The sequence below is a fragment of the Eublepharis macularius genome, chromosome 10 (genome assembly GCF_028583425.1).
Source record: "Eublepharis macularius isolate TG4126 chromosome 10, MPM_Emac_v1.0, whole genome shotgun sequence".
NCBI lineage: Eukaryota > Metazoa > Chordata > Lepidosauria > Squamata > Eublepharidae > Eublepharis > Eublepharis macularius.
In genome coordinates, this window is record NC_072799.1 from 56,616,394 (window position 1) to 56,628,681 (window position 12,288).

The 12,288-nt window shown below is 45.1% G+C and overlaps 1 protein-coding gene across 3 annotated transcripts in view; it reads right to left on the reverse strand.

Moving 5' to 3' along the window:
* Positions 1 to 12,288, reverse strand: part of LRBA (LPS responsive beige-like anchor protein) — a 602,029-nt gene that overhangs the window by 443,071 nt on the left and 146,670 nt on the right. For all 3 annotated transcript variants that reach the window (XM_054990072.1, XM_054990073.1, XM_054990070.1), the window contains exons 31-32: positions 10,102 to 10,232; positions 3,353 to 3,431 (exon numbers count right to left, since the gene is read on the reverse strand). In XM_054990072.1, coding sequence (XP_054846047.1) covers positions 3,353 to 3,431; positions 10,102 to 10,232 — 210 coding nt within the window. The remainder of the gene's footprint in view (positions 1 to 3,352; positions 3,432 to 10,101; positions 10,233 to 12,288) is intronic.

Genomic DNA, 12,288 nt, shown 5'->3' on the forward strand with positions numbered 1-12,288 from the left:
AGTGCTAAGTACCAAGCCAATGTCCTGCTCCAGCCTAGACTCCGATTCAGCCACGATGAGCCAGTCATCGAGGTACGGAAAGATGGTACAGCCTTCTTCCCGTAGGAAGGAAACCACAGGGGCCACACATTTAGTGAACACTCGTGGGGCAGTGGACAGGCCAAAGGGGAGCACCTTATACCGGAAAACCCTTTGCCGGTAAACGAAGCTCAGGTATTTCCTGTGCTCCTCCCGTATCCCCACGTGAAAGTATGCGTCCTTTAAGTCAAGAACCGCAAACCAATCCCCCTGTTTCAGCAAGGCGATCACAGTCGCCAACGTAACCATTTTGAATTTGGTCACCTTGAGGAAGGCATTAAGGCCCCTCAGATCTAAAATGGGACGTAAGCCCCCATCCTTCTTGGGGACCAAGAAGAACCTAGAGAAGAATCCCTTTACAGAGTCCTCATAGGGCAATTCTTCCACAGCACCCTTGGCCAAGAGCGACACGATCTCCGCATCCAGCTCGGCCATAGTGTTATTGACAGCTGTCAGGGGTGAACTGCATCTAGGCAGCTCAACGAACTCCAGCCCGTATCCCAGTTCAACAATGGTTAAGACCCATGAGTCAGATGTTATTGACTCCCACTCAGAGAGGAGTGGACTCAGTCTGTCCGAAAAGTTCGGGGATACGGCTGGCGTGACCCGTCAGTACTGCCTCCCGGCGCCCTGCTGATCTCTCTGCTGGGCCGGTTGTTGTGCCGGACGAGGCTTGAAGGGCCGACGCCTCCTTTGCTGTTGTGCGGGAGGGTAAGGCCGCTGCTGGTAGGCAGGATACTGGTGGTAGCCCGGCCGTTGCTGTTGGTATCTGCCCTGGTAATGGTAAGGGCCGGGCCGAGGAGCGTACCGTGGCCTGGAGGAGGGCTTGTCCGCAGGAGCCAGACCCAAGGACCGCGCCGTCTGCCTGTCCTCTTTTTTCTTTTTCAGGGTCTCGTCGGTGGACTTGGAGAACAGCGAGTCCCCTTCAAAGGGCATGCTCTCCACCCTGGAACGCACCTCCTGGGACAGGGCCGTAGACCGCAACCAGGAGTGGCGCCTGAGGACCACCGCCGAAGCCATTCCCCGAGCAGCAGTGTCAGCAGCGTGGCTCCCAGCATTCATCTGCTGCTTAGACAGCCTGACAGCCTCTGTCTGCAACAGCGAGACGACAGCCTTCTGCTCAGGCGGGAGGTCTCGAGTGTAGGATGCCAACTTCTCCCAGAGGTACAGTTGGTACCCTGCCATGATGGTCTGGTAGTTGGCGATCCTCAGACCCAGCGAAGAGACAATGTACTGGCGCCTGCCCATGGCATCCAGCTTCTTGCCCTCTTTATCGGCAGGCACCAAGGAGTGACCCGACCGTCGGGGGTTGAATTCCTCCGTGACCAAGGAGGAAGGTGGAGGGTGCTTCACCAACGCCGGCCAGGTGCCCTGCTTGATCTTGTAAAGCTGTTCAATCCTCTTAGATGTTGGAGGCTGATCACAGGGCACCTTCCACACCTTCTCCACGATCTCCTCAATACCCTCGAGCATGGGGAAGCCAACGGACGCCGGATTATCCCCGTAGATCCGCTTGAGGAGCTTGTCCTTGGTCTGGGGGACTGCCGAAGAGATGTCCATCTCGAGGGCCTGGGCCATCCTAGCCATCTGGTCGGCGTAGATGCGGAGGTCCTCGAACGGGGAGCCCGTAGATGGCACCAGATCCTCAGCCGGCGATGGTTCAGACCAGGATTCCGACTGGTAGTCGGCCAGGCTCTCAACTTCTCCCTCCTCGGATCCGAGCTGGGAGTCCTCACCCTGGACTGGAGGGGGGAACCACGTCCGCCTCGACGTCGATGGCCCCGGTTCCGACTCGGTGAACCCAGCAGGTGCCCCTTCCCACTGGCAATGGTATGGCGAGGGGAGATAGGAGGCTTGACGATGCTGGGATGCAGTGGATCAGGCCGATCGAATGCTGTCCCCGGAACGGCGCCGCTCACGACCGACTGCAGGTGGAGACGGACGGACAGGAGATGGACGGCTCCGACGAGGAGACGGGCTCGGTTCCAGCCTCGGCGACCGAAGGGCAGGTGATGGTCGGCTCCGACGGTGTGGGCTCGGCTCCGGTCCCGACGAGAACTCTGCGGGCACCGTCTCGAAGGCCATCGGATCCGGCACCGGCACGGAGATGTCCTCTGGTTCGGGGGAATCCAGATGAGGGGAAGGCGTGTGAGGAAGCACGATGACCTCCTCCTGAGGAGCGGGATGCGGCGACCGATGATGTTTAGTCTTCTTCTTCTTTGCCGGTTCCGAAGAAGACCTTGGAACCGACGCGCTCCTCGCCTTCGAAGGGGACCTCGGCTTCGACCTCTTAGACTTTATCGGAATCGATCCGGTCGTCGGTTCCGATCGGGGACTCGGTACCAGGATCCTCGGTTCCGATGTCGGTCTCGGATCCGACCTGGTGGATGACGCGCTACGGGGCGGCCGCACCGGTCCCTGCGCTGGAGAGGCCGCTCTCGACGCCGAGGCACTCGGGGGACGCGGTTTCGACCCCGACCTCGCGGAGGCCACTGAGCCAGCTCTTGATTGCCGTTCAGCAGAGGGGCTAGGGCCGGCCTTGGACGGACGTAACGGGGTTCCCTCCGACATGACCTTCTGCCACAGCGAGGAATTTAGCCGGGCCTTGCGATCCTGCCGGGCCTTGCTGGTGAAACCCTGGCAGATCCTACAGGCCGAGACATTGTGGGTCTCCCCCAAGCAAAAAAGGCACAGATCATGGCCATCGGATTTGGCCATTTTAGTGTGGCATTGCAGGCAATGCTTGAAGAGAGCCGTAGAGGCCATCTTCAGGGGCACGCGAAAGAAGGGTCAAAAACAGTCCGAGTCAAATTACCGAGTCCACGTCAAAGTCCAAAGCGAGATCCAAAGAATAGTCGAGGTCACGAAGTCCGAAGTCAAAAGCCAAGCAATCAGTTAGAGAAAGCACGAAGCACAAAAGCACAGAGCAACGAAGCTCACGTTCTCTCCAAGCGGCGGCAAGAAGAGAACTGAGGGAAGGGGCCGTTGGTCGCTGGAGGATCACGTGACCGTTTGGGCGGGAAAACGGTCGCTGAGGCACGCGACAAACGGCCCCTTCGGAGCCATGGAAGCTCTAGAAAATTCTCCGGCGGCTGGCCTGCGCCTGCGCAGTCCCCATGTGTGGAGGCACAGAAGAACGAAGATGAACTTAAACTTCCTTCTAGCATCAGCTGAAATATCACAATCCAGTCAGGTGAATTCCATAATTATTTTTAAAACAAGGAAGTGATATACACAGTTTCTTGAAAGTATTAAAACCTGTTTAAAATATTACCTCATATTTGAAGCAGAATCCTCAGGCACCGAAGAAACTGTAGGAACGGAAGGCAACCTTGAATTGGATGATCCAGTACCTGCAAAAAAGAAAGAAAAAAATTCACAAGACTTGCATTGCAATGCATATAAGCAGATGTTTGCCATGACCATCTCCATCCATCTTGCGGCCCCAGTCTTTACCCTTCTTGGTCTGTGACTAGCCCTCCTATTCTCCATCTTAGAAAAAACCTTGTCAACCCTTGTCCAAAGAGCAGCATACTAGAGAGTTTGGCGAGTTTCAGTCGGAGGGTGTGTGTATGAAAAATAAAGTAGCCAAGACTGGCCAGGGAATGGGAAAAGTGAACCAAAGAACATAATGGCCTTGTAGTTCAGTGGTGGAAGAGCAGTTTCTCTCTTATACTTGGTTCTTTTGTGTGACTCTGAGACCAGTTTGGAAGCAGATTCATTCAAACATGACAGATGGCTGATACACACACACAACACATACACACACAGTAACACTTTGGTCCATTCTGGCCAGTATAGCCTCTCTGATTGGCATGGCATTCCAAGGTGTCAAGTGCTGCTTCCTAGCTATCCTTTTAAGAGGAAATTCCAGGGGTTGATCTAGGGACCACCTGCATGTAAATCACATCCTCTACTACTGAGTTGGGGCCCTATCCATATTTGTGCAGTAAGTACAAACAGATTAACAAGACAGGAAGAGAGGAATATATACTCAAATTCTAAGCTATTACATAGCTGACAAAACAGGCTCATCAAATTCTGCATTAATGTTCGAATTTTATATGCTTTTTACAACCTACCTTCTCTTCATCTAAGTTTGGAACAATTGTTGATAAGAGTTGTGATAGTACTTAAAAAGGTTTCTGCATCAAGGGCTAAAAAGCTATCCCAACTCAGACTAGCTAGCTGTCTTCTATGTCATCATTAGAAATGTGTAAAGAATCTCTGGTTTCATATCTGCCCAGTGCTAGTACAATAAAGTCAGCCCTACACATTAGTACACCAGGAATGATATGCAGATTGTGCCCTTTCCATTCCCTCTACGGCCAAATCACATAAGCACCTCAAATACATGCTGTTGCACTTGCACTCTCTACTTCATCTATACGTCCTGTGTTCCTGGTAGAAACAGCATTTCAGCTATTTCGGTTCAGCCTAAGTCCTAGGGGAAAACAGAACGGAGAACAGTAATTCAACTGTTGCAGGATGTGCATCCTAGACGCAGCCCAAAGGTACTTGGGTAATGCCATGTATCAGTCAGGTAATCTCAGAGAATCAGCACATGTTTGAGGAGAGCATTGTGAACTGGTGCACCACCACATCCCATAAGGTACCTTCTAGGGGAAAACGTCCATGCAATGCACCAAAAGAACATTTAAAAAGCTGTGCTGGATCAGATCAGTGGTCCATCTAGTCCAACATTCTGTCTCACACAGTGGCCAACCAGTTACTCTGGAGTGCCAACAATAGGGCAGAGAGCCTGAGGCCTTCCTCTGATGTTGCCTCCTGGCATTGGTATGCAGAGATTTACTGACTCTGAATGTGAACGTTCCCTTTAGTAGCCATCGATGGACCTATCCTCTATGAAGCTGTCTAATCCCATTTTAAAAATGTATATGCCTATAGCCATCACTACATCCTCTGGCAGTGAATTCCACATTTTAATCACTCATTGTGTAAAGAAATATTTCCTTTTGTCCATTTTGAATCTACTGCCCATTAACTTCACTGGATATCTCTGAGTTCTAGTTTTTTGAGAGAGGGGGAAATGGTCTCTTCTGTCCAATCTTTCTACCCAGGCATAATTTTATAAACATCTATCATGTCTCCCTTTAGTTATCTCTCTTCTAAACTGAAAAGTCCCAGACTCTTCAGCTTTTCTTTGTAACAAAGGTGCTCTGGCCCCTTAATCTTCTTGGTTGCTCTCTTCTGTACTTTTTCCAGCTCTGCAATGTACTTTTTGAGATAAGGTGACCAGATGAGGCTATGCATTATAATAGTGACCATTTTATTTTAAATCCCTTTCCTAATAATTCCTTTATAGAGTTTGCCTTTTTCACTGCTATGGCACACTGGGTTGACATTTTCATTGAGCTATTCAGTACAATCCAAAGGTCTCTTTCCCTACCAGTCTCAGCAAGTTTAGACCCACCCATCAGCATATACTAAATTGAGATTTCTATTTTTACTGTTCTTAACTTTGTATTGTGACGGCCTTTGGCCATATACAATTAAACCTAACTAATTTACTAAAAAAAAATAATTTACTAAATTGAAACATTTTTTAATTCCAACATGTATCACCTTATAAGCAAAAAACATAAATATCAAAAACTTTTTATTCAGGTCTGTATAAAGATAGGCACTGGATATATATTTACATATACTGTATAACTCACAAGTGTGAATGTACAGAAAGAGTAAATACCATTAAGCAAAAAGTCTAATTTATGCTGTGAGCAAACTCTTCCAGGGTATGCTAGAACAACTATATTACCTTAACATGGCTCACTATGCCAAAAGACTAACTGCAGCCACAGCAATAGTGGCTGGACTGCAAATCAGCATTCTGCTGGTTCGAATCCCACTATTGCCATGAGGTCAGCCAATGGCTTTCAGAAAGCCACTCCTCTCAGTCCCAGCTCCCCAGCTATATTGTGAGGATAATAATAACACTGGCTTTGTTCACGCTCTGAGCGGGGCACTAATCTATCTAGAAGAGCAGTATATAAGCACATTGTTTTTATTTATTATCATACAAAGAGGCAGAAGGGAGAAACCACTGCTGCTTTTGTTGTTATTGTTCACAATAATCAGAAAAACGTTAATTCACACAAAACTCAAATTTCCTCGTGTCTCAGAAATAATGTTCATTGATATTAGAAGAATGGATTTATGGAACTGAATTATTTGGCAACTCTGGCTTGATTTGAAAGTTCAGGTTTCTTTTATAATTTTTCCATACTCAGAATGCAAGTTTGGATAAAATAAATACTTTTTTTCCCTTTTACTGTTGGATACAGTAAGTCTTATTTCTCCAAACAGCAACATGGCACTACTGCTCAGGCTAATATCATTCCTTACAAAGAGGAAGAGTCTACATAGCACCCCATACACACTGCAAGTCCCAGTCATACCAGTAGTGCAATATCTCAGTCATGTCAGCTGAGTCCATTGTATGCCAGTCCTTTATTGGAATATTTAAAACCTCTGTACTGTGCTATAGTTAAAGAAACAGCAGCACAAACTGAAAATCCACATATGGATTTTCCACAAGAATACTTGCTGTCTCTGGGTCATGGATCATTGCTAGAAAGTCCCTTTTTAAATACTGACATAACATTTTAATTATATTCCTCTGGGCAAATATTCTAAAAGCACCCCTGTACAGTAAAACACTGCAAGAGGCCCATATCTTTCTAAGAAACTTCAACCCAAGGAAAAGATTTATTTCAGCTCAAAAATTCTCAAAGCCCCCCAAATGCCATATTATTCTGTCAGTGACTTCAAAGAACCATTTCATGTAAATGCTCTTTGGATGAAAGCATGAAATGTTGTTTGCAAGTGAGCTTTCAATTTAAGCGCTGCTTTTTGTGCATTTAGAGGGGAAAGACACTTTTCAGAAGCATGTTTTCATCTAAAGCACACATGCAAGTAAGTGCAGTAGCTACTTCAAACATGTGGAACCAAAGTGACTTATCTCTCTTATCCTTTCACTGATAAACTGGCTCCTTCAAACTGACAGTTTTACAGACATTCGCAAGGACATAAAAGAAAATGCAAATAGATCATCTGTCTAACACCCTTCTAGTGAAAGCTTATTGTTTATTCAAAGTCCCTAAGGGTCTAAACAAATAATGTCTGTAGCAATAAACTGTCCTTAAAAGGAAGTGCTGCTCCCAAAACGTTTGCATATCTTTGAATGTACATATGCAAAGAAAAGTGATACCTATTGTGCATTTAATGGCAAGGCAGCAGCTACCAGAAAACAGTTTCATTTCCTCTCCTTCCCTTCTCTAATACAGTCCAGAAATGTACAGAAACAAAAACATTTTTAAAAGAAATATCCAGCCACGTGTGGATTCAGTTCATTTGGTGAAAAATTTCTGGGCCAACCTACCAGCTTTCTAAAATGAAATGTTTAGAAAAGGCACACACACACATTACTTAAAAATCTTCTGCAAAAAAAATCAAATAAAATGAGCCACCTTGGTGGCCCTGGTTGTGTTGAAAGGTGGGATATAAATCTTTTTAAATAAATAAATCAGATTGTACTACATTCTGAAATGGGTTTCTTTAAATAATCTTTTTTCCACACTCGGGGTTGCTCGGCATTGGCTGCACAGAAGTAAATTAAAAGCTTATCAAATAAATAGAGAGTAGCATTAAGAAACTGCAATCCAACTTTTTTACTACAACCAGCAAAAATATCACAAAATATTTTCACATGGGAGTGTGCAAAGTCTGCTCCAGTTTGTAAATTTCTTAAAAGTAGAGGCTAACAATAATCCTAAACAGAGTTATACTGTTCTTAGTACACTAAAGTTAATAGGCTTATTTATTTATTTCCTTCATTTATCATTCCCATTCTCATATTTATGGCTTGGGACTGAATTGTAGGTTTTTCACTGTTAACTAGTTTACATGGTGATGGATATAAATCAGATTTTGAATTGCATCACAAGGTCCAGAGAGGAAGAACCAAAAAGATGGAATATCTTCCATTGAAAACATAAATGCCAACAGTTCATCAGAGTTCTACCAAGTCCATTCTGGAACATACAGATTTTTTGTAAGGCAGAGAGTAGCAGGAAAGTGTACTAGTTCTTATATTAACTAAACTGGAGACCACTTTCAGATACTGCACTAGGCAGCAGCAAGTCAACTGAAACCAAATTGGACAATATATCTAGTAGGCAGAGGGCATGTAACCCTTCAAAAGCAACTAGGAGATCATCTCCCTGCCATTGTAGGATCCCTTTTTGAATCAATAAATGCAACATTTCCTAAAATAAATAAAAGATATCCTCTAGTGGGTCTTACTGTTTAAGGCCCCTCTGCAGGCAAGCTTTCCCAAACAGACCTATCACTTCCTGCTAACATTTTATGCTGACCACTTTTAGCCATTTAAGTGTTCATGAGCATCTCTTGATTACAGAAGCTCAGTCTATGGTTAACAAAGCCTGACATAACTATCACTTGTTAACATATGGGGATACTTGTTCATACACTGAAAGCATACTTCACTATATATTACACTATTCACTATATATTACACGAAGCAGATGAATTAGTCTTAGCAGGAGAGGTGGATATCTGTACTGGTCACTCTTAGATAAGCGACTGAAGGTTGAAGAACTTCTAAACACCAAAGATGTAGGGAATAGTTTCATCAACAGCCTGATCAGTCTTGAAGCATACTGCTACAGGACTTTATGTCCTAGCATCTTTCTATTCCTTTAAAAAAATGTAACATCTAGCCTGAAGAAAAGCTCTGGAGAACTTTAGAGTAGACATGGGCACAAATCGAAATACGAATCAAATTTCGTGACAAATCAGGCTGATTCGTGTTTCGCAAAACATGTTTCATGAGGCCGCAGTTTTTTTAAAAAAATCACAGCTTTTTGGACCGATTCGTTCAATTTGTGAATGATTCGTGATGCCAGACAGGCTGGCATTGATCCATTGATTCCTTAAGCAACATAGGCCTGGAATATCTGCAGACCTTTTTTTGCCACTGGAAACCCCAATCTTAGCCCACATAACTTTGATAAGCAGCTTTCCCTGCCAACTGGAGAGCTTTCATTCTGCCCTATACAACAAAGAGCGGGCAACTGAGGAGATGGGCCTTCTGTAGCCATGGGAACACCAATCTCATCCCTCCAAACCCTGTTAGGCAGGTCAGTCTGCCAACCAAAGACCTCCTGTTCTGCTCTATGTGAGAATTTCTTATATAAGACACAGCTCTCTGCCTCATGCTTTTCAGTTCCAGTAGACAGAGGGAAAGGGAGGACCTATTGCTGGGATTTGGAGTGAAAGAGTGGAATTGGGAGCTTTTGGCTGGATTTGCTGCTTCTTTAAAAGAGACTGGAAAACCTCTCTCTTATTTTCAGCTCTTGGCATTGCTGGGAAGGTCGTTGGGTGAGAGTGACTTCTTTCCTCCACCCCACCAAACCCCAGTCTCAGGGCATTGCCTGGCTCTGGGGCCTAGCTTGACTGAGGCCCACCTTTTTTCCCTTTAATTTTCTTTGCTTATATTCTTATTTAGAGCATTTGTTCTTGATGGTTTGTTGGGTGAGGGTGGGTGGAGGAGAGCCTGCTGAAGTTTCCCTGCAAGTTTGGCATCTCTGGGTATGAAGGGGGCCACTGAAGTGCCCTGGGTTCTGACGAATCACAAAACTAATGAATCGTTTCATGAAACAGGACAATTTCATGAAAGTTCATGATTCGTGGAATGTGGCGAAACACAAAACACTCGTTTCATTTTTTCCCATTTCATGCCCAACTCTACTTGAAAGATTGTACATAGTTATGTGACATTGGGTTAGTTCTAATAAAATATATCATTTAGCTTGGCCTTCAGCTCCATTCCCAACCTACAAAATGGGGAAAGTAACACGCCATTTAAATAATGACTCTATAGCTAAAATTAAAATATACACAAAGTCAACAAGTCAACACACAAGTTTCCATCACATTTGGAAATATTTTTGGCAAGCTGTTTCATTTCCCCTCACTTACCAGGAGATCCTCCCATTAAATCTGGGGCTTGGGCTGAATCCAAAGAAGAAACCACGCTGACAGCATTTGTGGGCACATTAATAGTAGCTGCAGAAGAAGCCACAGATTTCTTTGGTGCCACGACGACACTCCTATAAGAAAAAATGCACGTTAAACATTAAAATCTAATTTTTAATTTTTGCCAAACATATCTTCAAAAAAAATAGCAAGGGTGCCTGTGAAGCATTTTGGTTAGAGTACTGGACTAGGATCTGGGAGATCCAAGTTCAAATGTCTGTATTAGGCAGGTCGCCTTGGGCCAATCACACAGCCTAACCTGTTTCATAAGTTTTTGTGAGAAGGGAGAACTGTGTATGACACCCTGAGCTCCTTAGAGAAATTAGTGAATAAAAATGTACTAGATAGACAGTATTACAGATGCAATAAATTTAGACTCACAAATATTAGCCAGCAGTCAGGTTTCATAATTCACGTAATTTGTATTCTCTTTCTATCCCGACTGTTATTATGAAAGAATGGCATACTGTACATCCTATTGTAAGCAGTCAGCCCAGTCTCCACCTCTTTAATAGCCATTTTAACATGGCTGTTCATGATATTAAAAATCACCAGGCCTCTGGATTTAAAATGGCAACTTGTATTGTAACCAGAGGGCCTCCAGCTAACAGTTGCTGAGTCCCGCCCAGGAGATCCAGGCATGGATGGAATGCCACATAGGAATACAGAGTGATTAAAGGTGATTGGATTTGCAGTCTCCCCAGCCCCTAAGGAATCCAGTGCAACAAAGGTCTCGCAGAGTGATGGTTGTTGTGGGTTTTCCGGGCTGTATTGCCGTGGTCTTGGCATTGTAGTTCCTGACGTTTCGCCAGCAGCTGTGGCTGGCATCTTCAGAGGTGTAGCACCAAAAGACAGATCTCCCAGTGGGAGATCTCTGCCTTTTGGTGCTACACCTCTGAAGATCTCCCAGTGGGAGATCTCTGCCTTTTGGTGCTACACCTCTGAAGATGCCAGCCACAGCTGCTGGCGAAACGTCAGGAACTACAATGCCAAGACCACGGCAATACAGCCCGGAAAACCCACAACAACCATCATTCTCCGGCTGTGAAAGCCTTCGACAATACGTCTCGCAGAGTCATCCTCACTTAACACATTCCTTTCCTTCCTTCCGTGATGAGATCTCCTGGACTTGACTGAGGAGCTAATCAAATAACATTCATAGGTCTTTACAGTTGTTCCTGGGAAAGTACATTCTCCAACTAAATTCATCAACTTAGCTCTGGTGGACTTCATTAACTTACTGGCCCTTTGTGCAGCGCTAGAACAAATTTTGCAATCTCTTTCACGTGCCCCGGCAGCTACCAATCAAGGTAATCAAACCTTTTGTTTGAGTTGTTGAGTTGTTCTAACGGCTAGGTGGGTTCTCTTACTCTATAAGAGTAGTACCTTAGCCCATTCAAATTGTGCACGCTCCCTGGCTGCTCCCTTAGGGTCGCTTCCCTAAGTCTCTCTCTCTTCGTACACGCTTACCAGATCCAAAGCGTTGTTCCCTTGAGGTTTGCCCTAAGCCTCTTGCTTCCTTGGCCGAGAATGTTGGTGTTTGAAGCTCTCCCTCCGCGGACCCCCTGCTCTTCAGATAGGTAATTATCACCTTGCAATCCCTCAAATGTATTCCACCTTAATCTCTGCTTTTCTTAGGCCTCTTGTGTGTGTGTGTGTGTGTGTGTGTGCGTGTGTGCATTTACCCCTTGAATAAAAATTACCCTTTAATTAAGAACACTGGCTTCGTGTATATATATCCTCAGGAAAGGACTCCGTAAATTATTGCTGAATAGATCCCACGGTTACCAGCCTCTCACATAGCTGTCTTTCTTGCTTGCTAATTCCCCCCACAAATTCTATTTACTCACAAGAAGACCAATTCAGGTAACACCATAGTACCAAGGCTTCTATATTAATTGCTCTAAAAGAATAGTCATCTAAAAGTGTTTTGGGATACAGCATAGCAATCACCAACGGAAGCAATGCTGTTCTCAATATAGGAAAGCTTTTGCTCAAGTTGTCTGAAGTATAAAGTGGCTGCTCCATAGAGGCACACCAAGAAACCAACAGTACGCTTCTATCACCATTTACTTCAATGGATTTAGAACAGTGTAACTCTGCTTAGGATGTAAATGTGAACTTAAAGCC